Below are 25,876 nucleotides of genomic sequence, written 5' to 3' on the forward strand. Positions count from 1 at the left end.
CCTTAGGTTGGGTTGTTTCAGGTTGTTTCTACAGGCTTATTTGTCTCATCTTCTGAACGCTTTCCTGCTTTATTGTCATTTTTTTGTAATTGTTAAATGGCAATTACTGATCATCTTCATTTCACAGAGCTATAGACGTTTCTGAGTTCAAACAGTGACCCTGAGACCACTGAAGAGTTTCACTGCTAGAAGCACCATCTTCCGTGTTTCAGAACTTTCTTTCTCCATCTTCTGGGCTTTTTAGCAAATGAAGGAGGACCTCTTGGAGGTATCTTCCACGAGCAGTCCCCCTCTTCGGGCTTATGGCTGCAGGGTATGGAGCAGCAGATAAGACTGGGTTGGCAGCGAGGAGAGAGCCTGGTGTTCACGCTGCCAACCTCCAGGCAGTCCTGCCCGCCGCCTCCTTCCTTGAACCCCTTTTCTCTTAATTTTCTGTCCTTTCTTAGTCCCTTTCCCCTCCACCTCCTCTTAATCCCCAGCCTTTCTCTTCGTTCCCCTTTTCTTCCCAGAGTTTCCCTCAGAAATTAGATAAAAACAGCTGAATTCAAAATACCTTCCAGCACGGAGACGCTAACGCTGACCCTCTGCCTCCCTCAGGGACGGACATCGCGCCTGTCGCCTCATCCTTCTTTCTCACTCCTCGTGAAGCCCAAGCCACGTGCCGACCTTCTTGGCTCTGTGTTACGTTTCCTTTCCTGTTTCCTTCGAGAGCGTGCGCCCTGAGGCACGTTTGTCCCTTTCACCGAGGCGCTGTCATCCTAGATGCCGCCTTTGTGGTAGAAGGTGTCTGGGCTTGGGACTCACGGAGCTTGGAAGCAGAAAGGGCTCCATCGGGTGTCACCTTCACCATTGGAATCAGCTGGTCCCACTCTGGCTTCCAACTCCTGTCACCCCCGCCCAGTCACACAAGTCACCACTGTGACGACACCCCGTGACTTCCACCTGAGAGGAGGGGAGGCTCAGCAGATGCCAAACTGGCGTGTCCCATCCTAGGAAAAGAGACCCTCTCGAAAGAAGTATCTGGGTTTGGGTGTGGTTTGGTTCAGTTTGGGTCTAACTAGAAAAGTAAAATGAGCTCCCCCCGTGAGTATGCTGCTAGAGAATTCAGCCTACACAAATGCCTATGGAGAAAATTGTAGAAGTTGGGATACCCTGAAGGGACTCAGACCATCTGAATCTAGGCAAGACCAGTCTGTTTAAAATGAGACTCCTTGTACCTTGAATGTTCTGGTGGGGGGGGGGGGCGAGGCGGCAGGAGGAGGAGATCAAGGATTAAAAAAGAAAGCAAAACGGGCTACGTTTTACTAATTTCTGCATTTTTGCATGCTTTTTTTTTTCCTGTGCCTGTTGCATGCATTTAACCATTAATTATGTCAATAATGGAAAAGAAATTGTTTTACTTGTGGCATAGCTGTTTGAAATGATGATTTTGAGAACTTGGAGTATTTTTCCAGCACCTTTCCCTAAGCGGCTCATCGCTGACAGACTTTATTGGCTGCGCTCGGTTGATCGTTCTTTGCCCTAAACCCCCAGGTGGAAGCAGTTTAGAAATGTCCATGTTGATTAAGATAGATGTTTGAAACCAAAGTCAACTCGAAGGCCCCCTGGACTTGGCTTTCCGGGGATGAAAGCCAGTTCTGGGATGGACATTTAAGGGCTGTGTCTTCATCGCAGCTCTGTGTCTTTGGACCTGTTTTGGATCTCAGCAGGAGGGGGAGTTTTAGGGATGATCGGTGCCTTCGTTTATTTTGTAAGCAAGCGGGAGGGAGGGTAGAGGTCCAAGTCCAACCGTCCATCTGTGGTCTGGCTGCTTGAGATTCTCAACAGAGATTTGGGCTAAAGTAATCCACAAAGGTAAGAGCGGGACACGGGGCCTTTGGGTTGAGCATGCAGCTGTGGAAGCCACAGGCCTGTTGAGCGGGTGCTTTGCCATTTTCCACGAGCCCCTCTCTTTATCTTCCTCCTCATTGTGTCTCCTTTCCACTGCTTTCTCTTGCTTCAGGGAGGTTCAGAGAAAAGGCTTCTATTCTCCACAAGATTGCCAAGAAGAAATGCCAGGTGGATGAGAACGAGAGGCAGAACGGGGCCGCCAACCACGTGGGTAAGTACAGAGAAACTTGTATCCCGTGACTTTCCCGGAGCACACGGAGGGGAGCAGGGAGGCAGGACCCAGCGTGGGCCCCCTTAACTTGGTGCGGACCCCCAACTCTGCATGGTCCATGACACACCCACTAAGTTCGCAACCAGTTCACTTAGTCACTCCTAAACTGAGTGAGGGTGTCCCTTCAAGGCAACACCACCTCTCCTCTCTCATGAATTCAGCAATAGCAGTCCAGGTCTCTTTGGGCTGACTTTTTCTGAGTTCCTGTGTGAACCAGATCGTGACATTCAGACATCTTATTTTAACTTGGAACATGATGTTCCTCCTGTCTGCAACTATAATTTAACTCACTAATTCTAAATTCAGACTAAATTTAACCTAATCTGGATCTCTGCTACAAACGATGCAATTGCCCAAGAAACTGCAATGATCTGCAGACAAAATGCTACAGGGTTGCCCTCAAAATACAGGACATTCCTAAGGAAGAGTTTATGCCTCAGGGCACCTGGGTGGCTCAGTCAGTTAAAGCCTCTGCCTTTGGCTCAGCTCATGATCTCAGGGTCCTGGGATGGAGCCCTGCAGTGGGCTCTCTGTTCAGCGGCAAGTCTGCTTCTCCCTCTCCCTCTGTGATTACTTTCACTCTCTCTAAAATAAATAATATTTAAAAAGAAGAAGAGTTTCTGCCTCTCCTTTTGGCCTGACTTCTGGCTCCCGTAAGATCTTTGGCCAAGAAACAGTCAAAATTCTATTGGGCATGAAAAGAAAGACTTGAGGGAAATAAGCTCAAGTGTTATATATTGTATGCAGGCTCTATTTCTTCTCCTCTGTTCATGTCTGTTCTCAAACATCTTAATTCCACTTTGGGACCTGATCATCCCTTTTGGTAGGGTCAGGCTTGGCCATCGTGGGCTGATCTCAATGTTGTCTCACTTCAGCTAACAGACACCCCAAAACCCAGTTTTAATATTTCCCCAGGTACTTGGTGTTTGGTATTTTTCATAACTGGACCAAGAATATTAGGGTTAGCCGGCAGAGCTCCACACTGCAGAACATCACATAACAGTGTCACTATTAAAAACATGGAAAGATAAAATAAATTTGAGCTTCTGTGGCTTTTTATATTTTAATATATTTATGCCTCTGTATTCTACAGCTAAATACATGAATAAACAGAAACCTTTCCCTATGATTTCCAAAAGGTGGCCACTTCAAGGCCAATCGTTTTTATGTAACTCTCAAAATACTTTTCCAGTGATACAAATGTGTTGTCCTTCAGAAGTCACTAGAAACAAACATTCTGCACTCTGTGAGCGGTCCGAGAACACTCATATCTTATACTGAGGAGCATGACGATACTCCCGGCAACCGTGACGTGGACCCTTACGGCTTGTCTCCTGAAATCCTAAATTTCCCCAGCACAGTCAGAAGGCCTAAGCACCTTTCTATTTCGCTCCCACTGAAGTCATGGCAGGCCTTGGTGGTGCTGATCCCTGATCCCGGGAAGTGCTCCTCTCAGCCCCCAGAAGAAATCTACTAGTGCCGGGCAGTTACTGTAATCATGATCGGGAGAGTTTGTTGCTTGCTTGCTCTGTGCCAGCTCTGCGCCAAGTGCTTTGTCTGCATGTTGTTATTTCATCATCCGCAGGGATACCCTTTGATTGCTGTATTGTTGTTAGCAGTATTAGCTCCTCCCCCCAGGTTCACAAGTGAGGAAGGGGAATCCCAGAGAAGTTCAAGTACTTGCTCAGCGTCCTGCAGCATAAGCAGTAGAACCGGAGTAAAGAGCCCAGGCTGGTCTGCGATGCCCAGTGTCAGAGATTCCCAGGGCTTCACCAGGACCCTGGAGGCACTTCTCAACTCCCGGAGGGAGACTGGAATCTGTACCTGCTGACCTGTGGCTCGTGCCAGGCAGACGTTACCTCTCACTTAGGAGTGACAGAGGTTTCCCTCTGTTTCTCGTTCACCTTTCCCTCGCCCTGCTTGTGATAGGATGCCCAGGTGTAGGACGGGCTGAATAGCATTCTCCAGGCATTGAGAAGGCCAGGCTCTTGAGCCTGCCCCTGCCACCCAGATACAGGCAGGGATGTATACTCAATGAGTCTAGAGAATTAGAGCTGGAAGCAGTGGGCCCTAAGGTCAACCAGTTGCACCCCCTCATTTTACAGATAAGGTTCCTAAACCCAAAGAAAGGAGATTTGCCTTAAGTCCCAGCCTAATAATGGCAGAGCAAAGCCTTGGACCCAAGGCTCCTGGGGCCCTAGCCATAAATATCCTTTCTAGAATGTCATATAAAAGAAAAGATCCTACAGTAAAAAAAAAAAAAAAATATATATATATATATATATATATATATATATATATATATATTATATATATATATTATCTCCATCCATCCGTCCAAGGGGGATGGTCTGATGGTCCTGGGTATAAATATTAGTGTGTAGATTGAGTATGGGTTTGGTGAAAAAAAAAAAAATCTGTGTTCATGTTCTCGAATGGTTACTTGGGGACGTGCCTAATGTAGAAAATGCCAGCCAGGGGAGCTGAAAGGGGGCTCAAGATATAAGGCTGGACTGAGAGAGCCAGAGAGCTATTAAAGAGAGGAGGAGGACTGAAAACACCGAAAGGTATTGGGGAGAATGGTAAAAAATCCTTTGCCACTTGGCACCACCCCAGCCCTGGGTCTTACCACCACCCTTCGGAGACCACTGTCTTCTCTGGCCCAGCACTTCAGGACATTCCTTCCCATATGGCTCTTACCCCACTGACTCCATTTGCTTTCTCTGTGTGTGTCTATGTTGTACCACAGAAAAAATCGAGCTCCCAAACAGCACAAGCACGGAGGTTGAAATGACACCGTCCAGCGATGCTTCGGAACCTGTACAAAACGGAAATCTGTCCCACACCATTGAAGCTGCGGATGCCCAGGTATGGCTCTCCCCTGGCTCTTGATGTCCTAGCACCAGCGGTGCAGACCTTCCGTTCTCCTCGGAGGCGCACGCTCCCGGGCAGGGCAGACTCTGGGCAGAGCCGATTCTCTTTGTGTCTGTGGCTCAGTACGGGCAAAGGGCCCCAAGTGCATCAAGCTCTTTGAGCACTGAATGAATTCACACATTCTCTGAGCTGCTGCCTCTCAGAGTGAGATCGGTGGCCTCGTGCATATAATCCAGAGATCAAAATGCAGATCCCTGGGCTGTACTCCAGACCTGATGAAGCAGCATCTTGGGGTAACGGCATCCAGGTATCAACCTTTTAAACCTGCCTCCCGGGGATTCTTCGTAAATGATGACTGTTCGGTGCCTGTCGCAGTCTGATCCTTTCTCTGTGTCTTTAAGATCAAGTAACCAAGGAACTACAGCTGGTCACACCTTGGTTAACCCCCCTTTTCCTTCCCTGTCTCTGCAATTGAAATTAAAACCGTACTCTGGCTGGTTCTGCCCTCCAGTGGTGCAACCGATAGCTGCTTGGCCTAATAGAATACTCAACCTTCTATGTGCTCTGCGCCGTGGATTTGGTACTGGCACTTTGCATATATTGCCTTTAAACCTCACAGCTGAAGGAGGAGGCCTTTACTTTCTGCATTTTAGATGTGAGGAAGCAAAAGCAGGACAAGATGAAGGGCCTCGTCAGGATTACCTATCCAGTAGTTAGCGGAGCTGAGATTCAGTTCCTGGTCCGTCTAAATAGAGTGCCCGGACTCTTGCCACCACACAGCACTGCCTCTGGACCACAGCTGCTCCCAAAAGGAAGCAGAAGCCCCAAAAGGAGGTGATGCTTGCCACGGTTCTGGATCTCCACTGCACCAAGTGTATCAGGATATCTTAGGTATGGAGGCCCATTTTCATCAGGCACCCTCGGTCCGCATTTCTCAAACTCAAATGCACTTGCAAAGCTTGCAAAGCTCCTGGGGAATCCTGTTAAAATTCAGAATCAGATATGTCTTGTCTGGAGTGGGTCCCAGAGTCTGCAAAGCCCCCAGATGGTTCTGGCACTGCTGGTCCAAGGACCTCACTTGGAATAGCACGGCTGTAAAGTTCATGGCCTACTTCTCTAGACAGAATTTTCCCGATGAGCCGAAAAGTTACACTGTGCCCACAAATAGAAGCCAGACTACGACAAATCTATTCTGGCGCTCTCTCCTCCTCTATGCCAGGATACACTCTCAATGGAGCCTGCTCTTCGATGGGGGAAAGCATGCTAATTATTGTCCATTGCCCTTATCCCCTAAAAGAATAGGCAAGGAAAGTCTCTGCTTGAAGGAAAGGGTAAAGATGTTGAGCACCTTTTTTGTGTACCTGTTGGTCATTTGTAGGTCTTCTTTGGAAAAATATCTATTCAGGCCCTTTGCCCATTTTTTAATCTGGTTATTTATTTATTTTGCTACTGCGTTGTAGGGGTTCCTTATATAATTTGGATATTAGCCAGATATATGGCTTGGCAAATACTTTCTCTCATTCCATAGACTGCCTTTCTTCTTGTTGATGGCTTCCTATGCTGAGCTTTCACAAAATATTTATCTACACCAAATGACTATGTAGTGCACCTTAAATAGATATGATCTGTATTAGTCCATTATACTTCAATGACGCTGGAAAAGAAATAAAGGAAATGGTAAAGAAAGGGAGCTCCTTCTGCCCTATCTCCTCTGCCTTCTAGGCTCTCTCTCTTCTGCCCAGAGCCCTGCGGTCCCTTTGCATTAGCTCAAGGGTAAGCTGGCAGAGCAGCTTATGTCCCTGTGGATAAGCAGCATGTGGCAGCAGGAGGCAGGCCCCAAGGACATCTGGCTGCCCTTGGGGATGGCACAGTCACAGGTGTGCGGAGGGCAGCGTCCTCATCGTGCCTCTCCATCTGCTGGCAGAGGGACAGCTGTGCCCCCCAACAAGAGAGTGCCTTGCTGCAGGGGAGGGAGAAAGCCCCGCCTGACCCCTCCCTGAGCAGAGTTGTGCCCCCAGGTATCACATCAGGAAACAGCACAGATTTGTGCACCACCTCAAGGGCAAACAGATGTCCAAAGAGCCACCCGTGCTGGCCACAGGACAGCCTGCTGGAGGCTGGCAGGTCCACCCAGAGTGAGTTACCTAATCTTGCTTCAGTGTCCCCATTGACAAATTAGAGATACTAACAGTGCCGGCCTTTTTTGGGTTATTGGGAGAGTTGCATTAAAAAACATGAGAAGGGGCGCCTGGGTGGCTCAGAGGGTTAAAGCCTCTGCCTTCGGCTCAGGGTCCTGGGATCGAGCCCCGCATCAGACTCTCTGCTCGCAGGAGCCTGCTTCCCTCTCTCTCTCTTCCTGCCTGCCTCTCTGCCCACTTCTGGTCTCTATCTGTCAAATAAATAAATAAAATCTTAAAAAAAAAAAAAACATATGGGAAGTACTTAGCACAGAGCTAGATGCTGCAGTTTATATTATTGTGTGCCCACACTTACTGTATACATCCCAGCCAAGGTGTTCCTGCTCGTTTGGGTAAAATAAAAATGTAATGCATATAGGTAGAGAAGCTGCAGATGAACACACACACACAGATGAATATATATATTCATACAAATTTGGGTGTGTGTGTGTGTGTGGTGTCTAAGGGTAGTCAGGATATAATAAGTAAATAAATAAACATTTGTGGTAAGTAAGTAATTATAGCCCAGTGTGACTGCAGCTCTGTGCAAAGTGCTGTGGGAGCCTGCCTGAGGAAGAGAAAATATAAATATTTATATAAATATAAATATAAAATATATTTTCTCCCAAGAGAAAATATAAAAGCGTCATGGAAGAGGTAACATTTGACTGGGTGTTGGTGGGTGAGTAGGAGTTCGTTGCTCAGAGAAGGAAATGACAAGTGCAAATGTGTAAAACCTTAAGAGGGAAGTTCGTGTTTAGTGATGAGTGAGAAGGCCAGTGGACCTGGAGACCAGAGCAGAAAGTGAGGAGGGAGGAAAGATCCACTAGGAAAGGTAAATGGGGCTGAAACTCTTCAACTGTTCAATCAGAAAAAATTTAAGTGTTCATCTAGTACGTGTCAGGCACCATGCTGGGCACTGGCGATACCCACCCATTCCCGCAGACCAGAGAACTGGCAAATACAAGATATAGACGACCACAAGGGCCAACATGAAAGTTCAGCATGGTGGTGTGGTGAGGACTATTGGAGGGCTCCTGTAGGTTGGGAGCTATGGGGAGGCTTCACTAAGGAAGTAGCATTTGAACTGAGGCTGAACTCCAAGGAGGGAGCCAAGGAAAGAGCACCTACCCCGGCAGAAATGGGTTAGGCTTGCTCAAGGAACAGAAAAGTCAGTGTGGCTTATGGGTAGGGACCAGAGGGAGGGAGGATGGTGACAATGAGGTGGGCCAGGAGGATCAAGCAGAGCTGCCTCACCTTGTAGACCATGATAAAGAAGTTCACTTCCTTCTAGGGTCACAATAAGCCACTGGAGGTTCCCATCTGTGATCTGCCCCTCTACAAAAATCCCTAGGCCTATGCTGCCACGTGGAGAGTGAATTTGGGGCAAGAGGGTTGTATACCAATAGTGGGGCAAAGGGGTCACTGCAGGAGTTGAGGCTAAAAGCTGATGGTGGCATGGACCAGTGCAGTAGACATGAAGGAGTGTTGTGGATTGTGAAGGGCATTGTAGGCTCCACCAAGCACCCTGGACTTTACCCTGCTGCGAGTGGGGAGCCACAGAGGTTTAAAGGAAGCCCTGTCAGTGTTGTAAGAGAGGAGCATAGTGCTTTCAAGTTGCTCAAAAGGGGCCAGAGTGAGGGAAGACTGGATACGGGGTGGCAAGGGAAGAGCCTCCCAGTTCAAGGTTCAGCAAACAATTATCCATGGCTAAATCTGGGCTCTAGCCTGTTTTAATTCAACCCGTGAGACAAGAATGTTTTTACATTTTTAAAGGTTTAAAAGAAAAAAAAAAAACAGTAGCAGCATATGTGACAGAGACCATATGGACCACAAAGCCTAAAATATTTACTATCTGGCCCTTTACAGGAAAAGTTTGCCCACCCCTAGACCATCTGCAGTCTTAAAAAAAGAGAGAGAGAGAGAGAAAGAATGAGGAATTTCTTCATGTATTGATATGGAACGATCTTCAATATATGTTCAATGAAAAAGGCTCCTGCCAAATTGTACCCAGTCTAGGATATTTGAATGAGGGGAGAAAACAGAGGGAAATAACATATGTATTTGCATGGGATGCTACCGATAAAAGTGGCTGTGCTCACTACCTCCTGAACCAGGGCCTGTGTGATGTAGAACCAGAGTGGCAAAGAGTCTTTGAAGTATGCAGCTTTCTATAGCTTTTAAATTTTGAACCCGTCAACTGTATCCCTATTCCCAAAAAAATGTAACAACAATAAAAATAATAATGGGTTAAATTAAAACAGAATCAGTATGGTTTAGTGGCTTAAGATCAGAGACTCTGGAGACAGACCACATGAATCCAAATCCCAGATCCGCCACTGACCTGCTCTGTGACTTTGGCCACCTTACTTAACCTCTCTGTTCTCCATTCTCCTTCTCTGTGAAACATGAATAATAATCCAATTTCATAGCGTTGCTGTGAGAATAGAATGCTCTTGGAACAGTTCTTGGCATGTAGGAAACACTGCCTGGGTGTTTGCTATTATTAGTGGTACTTAGTAAAACTTAAAAAATGGTATCTATCAAGGAACCCAGGTGCTAAGGCCTTAGACCAAGTATTTGCTGTGACAGGAAATGGCACTGGTTGGATCTGAGAGCCATTTCTGAGGTGGCATTGAGCAGATCTGGCCCTAGAGAGGGAACAAGAAAGGAAGGTGCAGGTGATCCTGAGGTTGCCAGGCTGAAGTCACTGAGTGATGGGGTACGTTAGGGCTCGGACTCCAGAATCAATATAAAGATGCAAAATCAGAATGCTCAGCCCATCCCCCACCCCAAAGCACAGCTTCTCCAGAGATGATTCAGTGCCTTTATGGTGTTAATTTCATCTATTTCCCAGTTGTGTGTTTATCACGCTACATGAAGAATGAGGTGTACATCCTAACTTTATTCATGGAAATTATGAGCCCTGTGCACCACGCATGCATTGCAGGTAATCTCCGGAGACTTGAGCCTGTCTCGTGTAATTAACCTGCTGTTTCAAAATCCCTATTTACAAGGGAACTAATTTTACATTGACACCTCATCTCTGAGAGCTTTCTCCAGTACAGGCTTGACACTGGCAACGAAGAACATTTTTAAAATAGTCTCTTTCGCAGAGGGAGCCCCTTTGCAGGAGGTTTTCTGTTTCATTTGTACGTTTTCTGGAACCAAGAATTAATTTGACTTGTAAACGGTTTAGTGCTAATTATCTCCTCCCCGTGACTGCTGACACAATGCAGTCATTGCATTAGAATCATGTAACGCAGAACTGATTCGAGCTGCTGCAGAGAATTTGCCAAGCCTCCAAATGTGCAATGTCGGAACTTTAACAGGGTTCAGAAGACGATTAAAAGAAACAGTCTGGGGGCATCTGAGTGGCTCAGTGGGTTAAAGCCTCTGCCTTCAGCTCAGGTCATGATCCCGGAGTTCTGGGCTCAAGCCCCGCATCGGGCTCTCTGCTCAGCAGGAGCCTGCTTCCCCCCCTCTCTCGCTGCCTCCCTCTCTGCCTACTTGTGATCTCTGTCTGTCAAATAAATAAAATTAAAAAAAAAAGAAAAGAAAAGAAAAAAAGAAACAGTCTGTCCTGCCCAGGACCCAGCATTTTCGTACACTTTCCTTCTGCCAATCTAGACAACAACCAGGTGATGGCCCTTGGGCAGCTTGCTGTGTGAATCAGCCCAACCTTGATGCATTCTGGGGCTCAATGCACAATGCGGCAGAACCCCCTAAATACACGTTCACGATGACCGGGGCAGAAAGGGCAATGCCTTGCAAATGTCTTAGATTCGGCCATCTGAAAGTCTGACTTTTTTAAATTGTGTCCTACATGTTCACATATCGGGAGCTGGTTTTTATATGTAGCAGCTTTTATTTCATTTTGCCTTGAAGATTTTGCTCTGTCCTTAGGGAAATCAGAATTGTCCTTGCTTTGGTGAAAAGTTGCACAAGTGCACCAGTGGGCAAACAGAATTATATAAGAAAATCGCATTTATAGGGGGAAAAAAAGATGTAGATAGGTAAACACTCAAGAATGTATAAGATGCATGCTTTTTTTTTCTTACTTGCTTTCTGTACACATAAATATCACCTTAGTGTGTTAAGCTTTTCTTTTCTCCTTCTGGGACCTGAGCCCTGATTTATTTCTCCCCAGTATAATATTGGTCTTTACCTAAGCTCAGGAGAGTTTTTAAGACCTGCTTTCATGAAGCCTCATAGTACTGATAAAGATGTTACAGTATTATGGGACTAAGAATGAGTAAAAAAAAGATGATGAAGGCGATTGTGATTTTAGATTTTTCTTGAAAAATAAGAGAAAGTGCATAAAATATCTCCTTTCCATTAAATGTGGATCTTAAAGATGGCATTAAAAAAAAAAGTCAGGGGCACCTGGGTGGCTCAGTGGGTTAAGCCTCTGCCTTCAGCTCAGGTCATGATCCCTGGGTCCTGGGATCGAGTCCCCACATCAAGCTCTCTGCTTAGCGGGGAGCCTGCTTCACCCCTCTCTCTCTGCCTGCCTTTCTGCCTGCTTATGTTCTCTCTCTCTCTGTCAAATAAATAAATAAAATCTTTTTTTTAAAAAGGCAGCAGTTAGTATGGGTTTTTCTTGTTCTTTGGTTTTGGAGCTCCTTTGGGAGGCTTCATAATAAATTTTGGTCAAAAATGTTAGCTCGGGGGCAACTAGGTGGCTCAGTGGGTTAAAGCCTCTGCCTTCAGCTCAGGTCATGATCCCAGGGTCCTGGGAACGAGCCCCTCATCGGGCTCTCTGCTACGCGGGGAGTCTGCTTCCTCCTCTCTCTCTCCCTACTTCTCTGCCTACTTGTCATCTCTTTCTCTGTCACATAAATAAATAAAATCTTTTTTTTAAAAATGTTAGCTCAGATAGGGGTTTCCAAGATTATTGAAGAAGATGGCACCTAGAATCCCCATGATGTCTTCCTAAAATATTGCCCTGAGTTAGCAAACATTTATGTTCTCAGCCGCAGTGAGGTTTAACCGAGGGTTGAGAACCTCGAACATTCCCGTTATTCAAAGAGCAGGTATCTTTTCTCAGTGACTAAGGTGTAACAACCAGGTTCACCATTTTGAAAGTTTAAGAATAGCCAAGGGTCGCATTTCCCCCATTGATGAGATTATTCAACCTCTTGGAACAGGAAGGAGGCATAATAAGAGGATTCTGGCTCCCGAGAAATGCAGGCTTTGGGGGAAAGTGGGATGTGTCTGTGTGCCTGAAGCTGTCAGAGCACGGGGCAGGGCTTGGGGGAGATGCAAAGACCCGACCATGAAAGGAAAACAACATCCAAAGATTCCCCATCCAGCTGGACTTTGTAAGCCCCACGCCATGTTGGAACTACGATTGCCTCAGGAAAGAAACTCATGAGTATCCGAGAAAACCCAGTACAAACTATTATTTTAGAAAGTAGAAATTATAGTGTCTTACCTAACAGACCTTAGTGCAGGAGTTCATTCCATTTCTGGAAGAAAGAACATTTTTTTTCAAACCTAGACATATATTTATCTACGGAAAAGTTGAGATCCAGTTTATGTATCTGGTGACCTGAACAGTAATTACAAACTGCTTAGGATGCACCCAAAGGCCTTTCAAACACATTTTAAAATGAAATTAAGATCAGACTTCAGTTTCTGACTTAATTTGAATATTGACAAAGAATTATATATTCACTGAGAATCGTACTATTAATAACACTATTTGTCATTGTGCTTTCCGAAAGAGTTTGAAGAACGTCTATTAATCATGCACATAAAGTACATTAAAGGTTGACTATTAATAAAAGGGAAAAAACTCTATTACCTCCTGGAAAAAAAAAAAACACTGACATTAATATTACTGTTCCTATAAGTAATTCTATTCCATTCGATAGTAAAATGATGGGAATGATTTTTGAATTATTTTTATGATTCTCCAGTAGCTTTTATGTTGACAAATCTTTTATGATTTGTATCAGCAAGATTTACGAAACCCATGGAAATGATACAAAAAAACAATTTATAACAGCAGTACAGAAAGCAATCCATCTTGTCCGTAGGTTGTACCTAGGAATTATTTGGGCAAAACGCAAAGTGAAGAAAAGCAATTGCATTCCACCAGACTCTTGAGATGCCATTTTATATTGCAGTGAAATGGTTTCTTGGCTCTCAGAGAACTTGGTCTTCCAGACAGCTCCATCACTCACAGCAAGATCCTTTGAAAACTTGATTTCAATTCAAAGTCATGTAGAAGCAGATTATGGTTTTTTTCTGGTTGCTGTTGCTGAGTGAAACCTTATCTTGTTTTTAATATGCTAAATTCTTGATGTTTGGGTTGGGTTTTCTTTTTTTAATTTTTCCATCTATATGTTAAACAAACCATATGATGGTATTATAAGGGGAGCGAATTATTTCCTGCCACTAGGTGGGCAAAGATTTATCACTTATTTTTTTTTTATTTTTTATTTTTTATAAACATATATTTTTATCCCCAGGGGTACAGGTCTGTGAATCACCAGGTTTACACACTTCACAGCACTCACCAAAGCACATACCCTCCCCAATGTCCATAATCCCACCCCCTTCTCCCAAACCCCCTCCCCCCAGTAACCCTCAGTTTGTTTTGTGAGATTAAGAGTCACTTATGGTTTGTCTCCCTCCCAATCACTTATTTTTTTAAGATTTTATTTATTTATTTCACAGAGATCATAAGTCAGACAGAGATTACAAGTAGGCAGAGAGACAGAAAGAAAGGGAGAAGCGGGCTCCCTGCCAAGCAGAGAGCCCAATATGGGGCTCAATCCCAGGACCCTGGGATCATGACCTGAGCCAAAGGCAGGGGCTTTAACCCACTGAGCCACCCAGGTGCCCCAAGATTTATCACTTTTTAAAATAATTTGTTTGCTACTTAAATGTTAGCCCTGTTGGTTCAGGATGTCCACACAAAAGGCAGTGTAAATGTCTCAGATGGTGCATCTTTCCAAAAAGGAGATGCTTTTGACTTACCTCTTTTTGACTTATCTCCTTGGAAAAAGTGATAGAAACAGAAGATAAAAAACAGAGTGGAGGGACGCCTGGATGGCTCAGTGGGTTAAAGCTTCTGCCTTTGGCTCAGGTCATGATCCCAGAGTCCTGGGATGGAGCCCCACATTGGGCTCTCTGCTCAGTGGGGAGCTTGCTTCCCTTCCTCTCTCTGCCTGCTTGTGATCTCTGTCAAATAAATAAATAAAATCTTTTTAAAATAATAAAATAATTTTTAAAAAACAGAGTGGAGAGAATGAGGTATATTGTTAATATATATATATATGCATAAATATGTATGCGTGTGTGTGTGTGTATATATATATATATATATATATATATATATATAAATGCACAGACACTGAGAAACCAAGATAACAAAAGTAAAAGACTTTTTCAAAGACTCAAAGAATTACTGAAAAGGTGATTTCAAAATAAATTACAGCAAGTGAACACAACGATTTATTTCAAAGCCAAAAAACCTATTGAAAAAATGAGACATTGTTAAAAGATAAATATTCATATTGTCAGTGTGTGTAAGTCTGCTTGGACTACCATGACAAAATGCCATAGACTGGGTGGTTAAAACCACAGAAGTTTATTTTCTCACAGTTCTGGAGGCTCTAAGTCCAAGATCAACGTTCTAGCCAATTCACTTCCTGGAGAGGACTTTCTTCCAGGCTTACAGATGGCTGCCTTTTCTCTATGGCCTCCTATGGCCTTTCTTGTACACATAATGCAGGGTGGGGGACACCCTCTGATGTCTCTTCTTACAAAAACATTCATGCTGTCAAGCTCAGAGACCCACTTCTTTGACCTTAAGTAACTTTAAGTAATTCCTTCAAAGTCCCATGTGCAAATACAGTCACACTAAGGTTAGGGCCTCAATGTATGAATTTTGGAGGGACACAAACATTCGGTCCATTATTTATTGTCAGTAAGGACTCATCTTAAGAGTGGAGTAAACAGTTTATTCCAAATGCAGCTCTCTGGTTTTCCATCATTGAGATCTAACAGCTTTTCTTCTTCCACACTGTCCTGTTTTTATTCCCCTTTCAAAGAAGAATCTAGCAAATGGCAAATGAGGTCTCCGTTAGCCATAGAACCCTCAGCTGACCCGTCCCAGAACTCTGAGTTTGCTTTCAAAATGAATCACAACGCACCTTCCTTGACAAATCCTGAACTACAGCTCTGGTTTCCCCCAAATTTATTTTTTCTTGTGTCACTTGGAGATTTCGAGTACAGATTTTTGGGTCTGTGAAACCAAAATGATCCACAACCCAGTAATGGATATTTTCATAGGTCGATCTTTTTCATATGCGATGTTCTATTTCTGTAATAGATATAATGAAGGCTACTGGTATGTTGACCCCGCTAACTGAATGATTAATTTAGGAAAAATAGAGAAGCGAATCACTTACCATTTGTCCCTGAGTCAGCCAGTATTTATGGGTGGGAGTTGGTCATAAATTTCTATTGCTCTTTCTACTTCTATTTAAGCCACCTAGTCTACTGCATTTTGGAATGTCAGACCAAACAGGTTAATACACTAACCATATGGATATTTATCTTTGAAGTATCTCATTCTTTAAATTTCTTTCTTTATTTGTTTGTTTGTTTGTTTGTTTTGTTTTGTTTTGGGGGTTAGAGAGGCAGAGGGTGAGGGAGAGAGAGAATCTCAAGCAGACTCCATGCTGAGCACAGAGCCCGAGGCACGACTCAGCCTGAGATCATGACCCAAGCCAAAATCAAGAGCTGGTTGCTTAACCAACAGAGCCACCCAGACACCTCTAAATATCTCCTTTTTGAATAGATTTCCTTTGTAAAGCACTGCTGCGATTTGCTCTTACAAAATGGAGAGCGCTCTCTAGAACATTGCTTGGGAGGGACCTTTTACTTGCCAAATAGTTGTTGATTTCAGAGACTTTCACTGTATTAAAATGTGACTGTACATTTTTGGCAACTTTACCTTTGAGAGTTCCAACTCTGCTATTGTTTTTAGCTCTGCACAAAACACAGAATCAAGGTGTCACAATATTTTGAGTCTTGCCATCTGCTTGGAAGCTTTGTTTCTGAGAGAAAGTCTACTTACAGCCTACCTACTGAAAGAAAATAGCATTTTCTCCATCGAGCTGTGGAATTTTCCCTTTAATCCTACTTATAAAGGCCTTCTACTTAGTCATGTTACCTAAAAGGAAAATAAATTAGTTTGTTGACATCACCATAGTCAATGAATACTCAGTAAATGTTCGATGAATGCATAGATGGAGGAACAAAAATTTTTACAGTTTCTACTTTTATGTCAATTAATTGAATTACAGGATTTTATTGCTGAAAGTATCATAATTCACTTAGTCAGGCTTCTTTCTCCTAGATGTCTTGGAAGAAATTATTTTCCTAAACACTCAGTAACTATTGATTATTATTTTTTATGTTCACTGTGTGCCCAACACCATTTTAAGGAACCTCCATGAACTATCTCAGTTAATTTTATAACAGCAGTCATGTTGTAAAAGACTGTTCTGGAGCAGAAGATTTATCTATAAATCCCTTCTCCAACAATTGCTTTATTAGGTACGGTGCTTTCAAGATTCTTTCTCTCTCTCTCTCTCTCTCTCTCTCTCAGAGCCCCCCCCCCACACACACACAAACAGACACACAGACATAGACACACACACACACACACACAAATCTCTAGCCCTCGTTTTGGCCCTTGCTGTAGGTTGGCTGTCACGTCCCCCTCCCACCGCCATCACGTGAAGCCTGGGCAACATTTCAGTCCTTTTTCCTTGGACAGAGATACTAAAGAACAAGTCTTTCTTCTTCACGTATGTTGGAAGGTCTGCCCTCCACTGATATCACATCTCATTTTTAAGTTTGTACCTGGCACCTTGGAGACCGGACCCACAGAAATAGAGGCCCCTCCTATCCACTTACCCCCAGATCTGCTCTTCGTTTCCCTTCAAAGCTGCCCTGGATATTACAACAAGAATGCCATGGCACGAATAGCTTAGAAACAACAGAAACATATTTCTCGCAGTTCTAGAGGCTGAGAAGTCCAAGATCAAGTGGAAGGTGATGGAATCCGCTTCCGGGTTCATAAATGGCCATTTTGTTTACTGTGTCTTCACATGGCGGAAGCGGCAAGCAAGCTCCCTGGAGGCTCTTTTGTAAGAACACTCTTATAATCACCTCCCAAAGGCCCCACCCCCAGACTCCATCACACAGGGGAGTAGGACCTCAACGTGAATTTCAGAGGGACACAAACATTCAGTCTGCAGTGGACTCGGAGAGAAGGAAAAGAATGCAACTAGAAACAGAGGTTTCTGATCACCTTTTCTTAGCAATGTGGGCCATCCAAACCACCAGAAATTAGTTTTAGGCTCAAGAAAATTAGGCACAATTATGTCAATTAAATGCTTGCTGCTGCCTATAGCTAATATTTTGCGTTGAATAGGTCAAATTTGTTACAGATAAAGCTGGTATAACTGGGCATAAAGCACATTTATTTTTATATTTAACATACCTATTCTTTAGGAGTAAGGAAGGGAGGCAGCGTGAAATGGGGAAAGAGCCTTGAGCTGGAAGTAAAGAGGTAACTCGGACCTAGCCTCCAACCGTGACCTCTCTTCAGCATACCACTTCATCCATCAAATGGGGTGGTGGAGGGGCTGGTCTCGATGGACTGGAGTCCTTTAACCCTGAAATTCAGGACTCCCTCTCTTGGAACCTAAAGCTCCTAGCCTAACTGATCTCAGAGGGCTTGGATTGCAGCTTGTCTCTTGTGATCTAATGGTGTCCACACAATGAACGGAATAACCCAACTTCATGGTCAAGAAGGTGGCCCCACAGTAGAGCATTGCAGGGGAGAAGGAAGTTCTGCCTCGCTAGGACATGGATTTTAGGGCTGCTGGGGCCTAAAATGCAGTGAGGGGTACCAGGCCCAGGTGCCTTACAGATCACACATAGTATATGTACTTTGGCTGTTCCAGCATTTCCACCGGTTTGCCCAAGATTACACAGCTCGTTAGTCCCAGAGGCGAGCTTCATGGCAGAAGGGAAGAGGTCTAACATGCATCGATCCCCAGGTCTCTACCGGGCGCTGTGCCTCCTGGAGTTGCCGAAGAGTTACCATCCTCTGTCTGTAGATGAACGCCTCCCCGTCGTCTAGACAATTCGCATTCTATTAGCCCCTTTTTGAAAACCTTGCTGGGAGTGCGGTTATTTCAGTATTCTTGATGTGCCCACCCAGTCTCACGTCTTGGGCTGAGTGATGTTTTTCTTTTTTTTCTTTTTTTTTTTTTTAATTTTTTTTTTTTAAGATTTTATTTATTTATTTGACAGAGAGAGATCACAAGTAGGCAGAGAGGCAGGCAGAGAGAGAGGAGGAAGCAGGCTCCCTGCTGAGCAGAGACCCCAATGCGGGACTCGATCCCAGGACCTTGAGATCATGACCTGAGCCGAAGGCAGCGGCTTACTTAACCCACTGAGCCACCCAGGCGCCCCTGAGTGATGTTTTTCTGAATCTGTATTCCCACCCTCGGTCCCTCTCTCTGAGCCCGTAGGCAATTCCTAGCCCGCGTCACAGTCTTTTGGTGAGCTTCGCCCTGTCTGGTCATTCAAGTGTGCATCTGTGCAGCCAAACAACAGGGAGGTAGAAACCTATTTGCTTTTCCCAGATACAAACGACAGAAGGAGCAACAACAGCAAATGTGTTATGGACATTCTCTTTAAGAAAAAGCACAAACCACTTGAAAATCTTGACCTTCGCCCCACTTAACCATGGCCCAGTGCTTTGGAGTAATGAGTTCTGTTTTTCGTGGCCTTTTAAGCGCGGCCCTGTTATTCCCTCCAGTATCACGGCACATGGAAGGGGCTCCCCGGTGAGAAGGAAGAGCACTCCCGAGAGCCGAAGGATGTCGTCCTTTTTTAGGGGAGAGAAGGGTGAGACGTTCACTTCCAACCCAAATCAAACCCCAACCGGGGGGCGCCTGGGTGGCTCAGTGGGTTAAAGCCTCTGCCTTTGGCTCAGGTCATGATCTCAGGGTCCTGGGATCGAGCCCCGCATCGGGCTCTCTGCTCAGCAGGGAGCCTGCTTTCTCCTCTCTCTCTCTGCCTGCCTGTCTGCCTACTTGTGATTTCTGTCAAATAAATAAATAAAATATTTAAAAAACAAAAAAACAAAAACCCCAACCGGGCTGAAATCTGGGCAGATCCGGGTGATTCTCAGAGATTGCTCCTTGCCACCTGGAGATAAGATGTTATCAGCAATCAGTAACACTGAGCTTGAAGATGGCCTACGTTCAAATGCCTCTCAAGTTTTCATTTTAATTCTCTAATAGAAGAGATTGCATTAAAATGGGCTCCCCTTCACGTTGAAGTCTTGCACCATGCCCTTCACAGACAAGAATAAGAAATTGGGTTGCTCCCAGGAAATATTTTTCCAGCTGGAGAAGCAACCTCTGGACTGGTGGATCCAGCTCAGGCCCCACTGCTGGAAACCTGATGCCTCTTCTAGGGCAAACCGTCCCTACCAGGCACAAGTAGAAATAGTATAAGGTATACACGCAAAGAAGCTAAAAAGATTCCCATGAGGGGCGCCTGGGTGGCTCAGTCAGTTAAGCATCTGCCTTCCTCTCAGGTCATGATCCCCAGGTCCTGGGATCGAGCCCCACATCGGGCTCCTTGCTGAGCAGGGTCTGCTTCGCCTTCTCCCCTCTCCCTCTCTGATCTCTCTCACTCTCTCAAATAAATAAAATCAATCAATGAAATAAGAAGATTCTCATCGTAGTAGGCCACAAATGGACAGGCTATGGCTCTCCTCCCATTCATGAGATAAATAAAAAATAACTTGTTGGTATCAGAGACCTCCTGTTCTCTTCTGTCTTCCCATGGCCAGACCTCCAGGGTCCAGGCTTCAGTCTTGATAAATGAATCCTAGAAGGTGATTGTGCAGTTGTCACTTAGGGTAACACTCTCTCTTTCTCTCTCTCTCTCTCTCTCTCTCTCCCTCACACACACACGTGTGCACACACATACATGTGCACACACATCCACACCCAGTTATGCAAATAATTCCATTCAGCCACTGAGAGTTCTCGTTGTGAGTCTGCCTTACCTCATTCTACAAAGATTCAAGGCTGCTTGTAAAAATACTTCTGAGGAAAAAGGATAAAATGAAGAATTTTGAGAAAATTCAACACAAGATGTAAAGGAAAAGGAAAGAGTGGGACTGGAGGAAGTGAGACAGACCCCAGGGCTGTGATCGGTGGGTGGAGGCTACAAATCTGGCTCTGAAGTCCCCCGTGCAAAGCAAGAAGGAAAAATAGTGTCATTTGCCTGAGTCACAGTATTTCTAAGATTTTTCAACGTTTCTCAAAAGCAGCATGACTTTTCCTAGGACTGAGACGTGAAAAATATTTTCCTCTCTTGATTCCTCCTAAAGAGGACATTGGATTAGTCAGGGTAAGGTTCCACTGGGAGCAACCAAAAACCCAAGGAACACTGGCTTGTGTAAAACAGAATTTTCCATTTCTCCCAAGTCAGCATATGTAGCTCAGGACCAGAACAGCCCTTGCCCAGTGTCAGGAACTCTGATCCTTTTGTAGTTTTTCTCCACAGCATGGTCCAACATGACTGTTAAATCTCAAGCCAAGATGCTCCTATTCCATCCAGCAGGAAGCAGAGATGAAGGATACACCTCCATTCTTTAAAGATACATCCCAGAGTTGCAGAGGATTTTTCTGTTGACCTCCCATTGGCCAGAACTTCATAGGGCCACACCTCATTGCAAGAGAGGCTGAAAACCGAGTCTTTATTCTGGGCCTAGATGAAAGTGGTCTTGCTAGCAACGATGCAGCTGGACAGTGTATTAGTTTGCTCAGGCTGCTCTAACAGATTACCACAGACTGAATGGTTTAAACAACAGAAGCGATTCCTCACAGTTTGGAAGCTGGAAGTCCAAGATCAAGGTGCTAGCAGCATTGTTTTCCTCTGAGGCCTCTCTCCTCGACTTGCAGATGGCTATCTTTTCACCCTGTCCTCATATGGCCTTTTCCTCTGTGCACACAAGCCCCTGATGCATCTCTGTGTATCCTAATCTTTCATAAGAAAACCTTACAAGGACCCACCCCCATGGCCTCATTTTATCTGAAGGGCCCTCTCTCCAAATACAGCCGCATTCTGAGATATTGGGGTCAGGGTTTCAGCAGAGGAATTGGGGGAGGGCACATTTGAGTTCATAACAGGAAGAATTAGAAGTTCTTGCCACAAAAAAAAAAAAAAAAAAAAAGAACTCTTGCCACATGTTCTGCAAGCACCCTTCCCTGAACAGGGAGCCCAACATGGGGCTCAATTCCAGGACCCTGAAACTAGGACCTGAGCCAAAGACAGATGCTTAACCGACTGAGCCACCCAGGCAGCCATTCATTGTCTCCTCTTTTAAGTCAAAGCTTCCTTGGAACCAAGAGTTAGAACCTAGTGCCCTAGTTCACACCAAAAGGCACTCAGTGATTACCCGTAGATGATGGTGGTCACTGCTCAAGAAATCACAGCAGGAGCAGAGCCTGGAAGCCAGCTCCGCTGATTTTCTAAGACCTTCTCATTTCACCACGCTGTACGGATCCCTTTGTGGTCGGACAACCAGCACACATTCTGTGGCAACTTAAAGCCATGTGTTTTCGTCTCAGAAGTTCCATATCAGAAATTAGAAAGCCCTGAAGCAGTGATTGCCAGCCCCAGTTTCACACAATTCTAGGGCTTCTACAGAGACCCCAGCAGGCATCAGACTATTTCAAGCCCTTCTATCCAAAGTCACTTGAATTTTATTCCAGATTATTTTTCATTGTTTTGTTTTCTGCAGACACCCCACAGGAGCTTTAGAGGACTAGGATGGGTTGCTACAAGGTCAAAGCCACCATGCCACAAGTCTAGGAAAAACTGAAAAATTGGTGCCCTAATCTCAGTGGCCTCTCACCAGGGTTGGGACTAATAAACACGCCAGCAGCCCCAGCTTGGGCAAAGGCACAATGTGCCCCAGACTTCGAATGGTATATTTTCTCCACTTTTCTAACCAGCTTGCAAGCTGTTGCCCATTGAACTAGAGTGTGATTGCACTTGGCAAGATGACAATGAAAATTTTCCCCAAAATATACCGATAGCCTTGCTCCCAGGACACCTCTCAAATCCACCCCAAGGTTCTGGGCTCCTGTACTCGGTAGCAGGACTCTTCCCCAAGGGGCTGTGGATTCTGCCTGGAGAGCACTGTTTGTCTGGCCTGAGACCCATCTCTTCCCCTTGCCCATTTCTGCCCTAGCAATGCCACCTCGAATGCAGCTTTTGGCAGTTGCACAATATAGCTAATTGTTTGCGCTGGACAGTAGTATGTTTAGAGTTTATGCATCTAAACAGACAATTATTTTCTTCTATTTCCTAGTGGCACTGCCTGCCTGGTGACTTTGGCAGATGGAGAAAGGAGCTAATCCGTAGGTTATAAGCAGAAGGGTTATTGATGAAATGTCACCATCTGTCGGTGTCATTAAAATGATATGAGTCATCAAGAGTTGCTTTTGTTTTTTTTTCTCAGAGAAAGGTTAGCTCAGAGTTTAGAGGGAAGTTGCTGGATTGCAGATGGCGGTTTGAGAGGGAACTGGGGGCCGGGAGGGTCAGTCCTGGAAGGGGGAGGAGCCTCAATGAATTTGTCAGAGGAGCGGGATGAGTCTTCGAGGTGCTGGAATCCTCTGCCTGAATAAAACCACCCAGCTGGTATGAAATGAGGTACTTATTAGGAAGGATGCAATGCGTCAACTCTCCCATGATTCCTCCCCATTTCTGAGGCATCTACTGGAGCGGGGCCGGGGGTGGGGGAGAGTCATTCATTTGGGTCCAACAAGATCTTATCTGGGAGGGAGCCGTTAAAATGTGCCTGTCTCCTAAACCCTCCTTACCCTCATTACAGAGGGATTATTCATGCGGGCCAGCTGACACCCTGGGAGGCTGGCAGTCTTGGTGGGCAATGATATTCTCCTGTATCTCCTGGGGGGACGTGGTGTTGTCTCAAAGGAGGAACCAGAGACAGTATGCCCAAGCTTCCATCAGGGACGGGAGCCCTCAGGACGGGGAAAAGAAAGCAGTGGGCAGAACCATATGAATTGCATAGCAAAGGAATCGGCTTTTGGTCTTGTTGACTTTATGGACGCCCTCCCCATCAGTTTCATTGATTTCTCCTGTAACTTTTTCGTTATTTATTTTCTTCGGCTTACTTTGGATTTAATTGGCTCTCTTTTCTCTAGTTTCCTAAGAAGGAAACGTAGATTGTTGATTCTTTCTTCTTTTCCAATATGGTGCCTAACAAAGGGATGGGGAGAATGAGAAATATATTTAAAGAGGATCCAATGACAAAAAAACACTCTGCCAACTTCCTCATTCTGCCTTTTGACCTAATCCTCTTAATTCCCCCATATTTGTTGCTTATACACTCTCTTACCCACTGCCAAGGACATATGCCCAGAGAGAAAGAACCTGTGATTACCAACTTTTTTCAGTATGGCGTAAGGTTCCTTTTACATAGACATTTTTTTAATGTTAACTCTTGGGAGAGTGTGGGTGATTGTGTAAACCACTACAAATCCTTTTGGCAGTACTAGGGCTTAAGTTAGAAATAAATATTATACTGCACTGTGTCGGTCCTCACACCCAGCCCTGCGTCTGGGTGAATCCTTTTCTCCCAAGCTTCTGGCCTGAGCCTGTCCCCTCCGCCCCCTCGTGGGGAGAGGGTGTGCTGCTCTGGGACTTCAGAAGCCTCTGACCTCAGCAGGTGGTGCCGGCTGCTAGGTCAGAAGCTCTCAAGTTCACCCCGGACTCTGAGATCCTCTGCCGTTGACCCCCCCCCCCCCCGCCAGGTTCCGTGGCTCACTCCACCCCCATACTCTTGTATCTTTGAGAATGGGACACGTGTTTGTGTAAAAAGGCTTTGGCTGGAATTATAATGGTTTGGACTTTAACAAGATGATTGTACATGGTTAAAAACTCACAACTACATGACAATCTGTGAGCTTGATGATTCCAGGGCCAGGGAAGGAAGCTGAGTATTGTCACTGAATCGTTTCTATGGTTACTTTCCTTTGCCCACAAAGAGTCAATGCTGTCAATACATATAAATTTATTTTTAAAAATAAAAAGACACATTTTTTTAAATTTTTAATTAAAAAAAAAATCCTTCCCAAGGATTCCTGGAATGAATCCTATAGCTTTGTCTTCAAGGAGAAGGGAAGAGGAGGAAAAGGAAAAGGTGGACATTCGAGTCTTTTGGTCTACGGATGTGGTTTCCATAAGAGTCCGTGGATCGTTGCTGTGGGCCACCCCAGCTGAACGATCCCTTCCTTTAAGGCAGAAGCTGAAGACTGTTCTGGGAGAGAAAAAGAAGTTCCTCAGTCCTCCTGGGTGCGTGTGTCTTGTCTGTCCCTGTGACAGATGGGGTTCTCATACAAGCCTAAAAGTCACATGTTGAACTGCTGGGATGACCCGAGAAAACTCCTGAGGGGTCCCGAGCGCTGCTCCCTGGCTTCGTGCTCTTGCCCTTGCACATTGTTGTCTCTTTTGTTCCTTTATTCTTTCATCTCTGTCTTTCCACAACAGACCACGGAGGCGGGTGAAGATGAGGACGACCAGCCTCTCAGCCTGGCCTGGCCTTCCAACCCCCGCAAGCAAGTCACGTTCCTCATTGTGTTCCCCATAGTGTTTCCCCTCTGGATTACCTTACCTGACGTCCGCAAGCCGGTGAGTAGATCCTTGTTTAGTTGACTCCTTGGTATATAGGTATATATATATACTTGGTATATAGGCATATATATATACTTGGTATATAGGTATATATGGTATATAACAGTATACCTAGGTTGTTGCCTTTTGCCTTAAGAGGAAAAGGGGGTGACACATGAACATGTGTATGCTTATATATGTCTGAAATCTCTCTGGACAGGTGCACAATAATAGTGATGGTTCAACTTATCCGATCTATGGACAAACAAACCATCTCAAAACTTAGTGGTGCAGAAACAACAAACATTTTGTTCTGCTTATGGGTTGTGTAGATCAGGAATTCAAATAGGGCACATTGGAGTTGGCGTGTGTCTGTTCCACAACATCTCGGGGCCTCTGCTGGGAAGACTTTGAATGGCTATGGAATGGACTTATCTGGAAGCTTCTTTACTGATGTTTCTAGGACCTGGATAGAGATGATTCAAAGGCTGGGTTCACCTGCGATGGTCTACAGGAGAGCCTACCTGTGGTTTCTCCATGCAAGTGGGGCTCCCTTGCACATGTGGCCTCAAGAGAGTCAGATATCATTGATGAGAAATCAGGGCCCCAATAATGAGCATCCCAGGGGCCCAAGGCAGAAGCTGCATGGTCTTTGATGACCTCATCTCAGAAGTCACACACAGTTATTTCCACTAGAGTGTAGTGGTCAAAGCAATCATAAGTTTGTCTTGATTAAAGGGAAGGAGACAAAAAAATCTACCTAGAAGACATTGGTGTCACAGAGGTTAGGACACCCTTGATGGAAGGAGTGTCAAAGAATTGACAACCATGTTTTAAAACCACCACAGTGATTGTCTCTAAGAAGGGGAACTGAAGGTTGGAAGCAAGAGGGGAACTCGGA

The 25,876-nt window shown here is 45.0% G+C and overlaps 1 protein-coding gene across 2 annotated transcripts in view; it reads left to right on the top strand.

The window, feature by feature from the left end:
* SLC24A2 (solute carrier family 24 member 2) overlaps positions 1-25,876 on the top strand; it is a 238,957-nt gene that overhangs the window by 191,603 nt on the left and 21,478 nt on the right. For both annotated transcript variants that reach the window (XM_059411572.1, XM_059411573.1), the window contains 3 exons: positions 2,003-2,101; positions 4,911-5,029; positions 24,853-24,993. In XM_059411572.1, coding sequence (XP_059267555.1) covers positions 2,003-2,101; positions 4,911-5,029; positions 24,853-24,993 — 359 coding nt within the window. The remainder of the gene's footprint in view (positions 1-2,002; positions 2,102-4,910; positions 5,030-24,852; positions 24,994-25,876) is intronic.

Source organism: Mustela nigripes, chromosome 9 (assembly GCF_022355385.1).
Source record: "Mustela nigripes isolate SB6536 chromosome 9, MUSNIG.SB6536, whole genome shotgun sequence".
NCBI classification, from domain to species: domain Eukaryota; kingdom Metazoa; phylum Chordata; class Mammalia; order Carnivora; family Mustelidae; genus Mustela; species Mustela nigripes.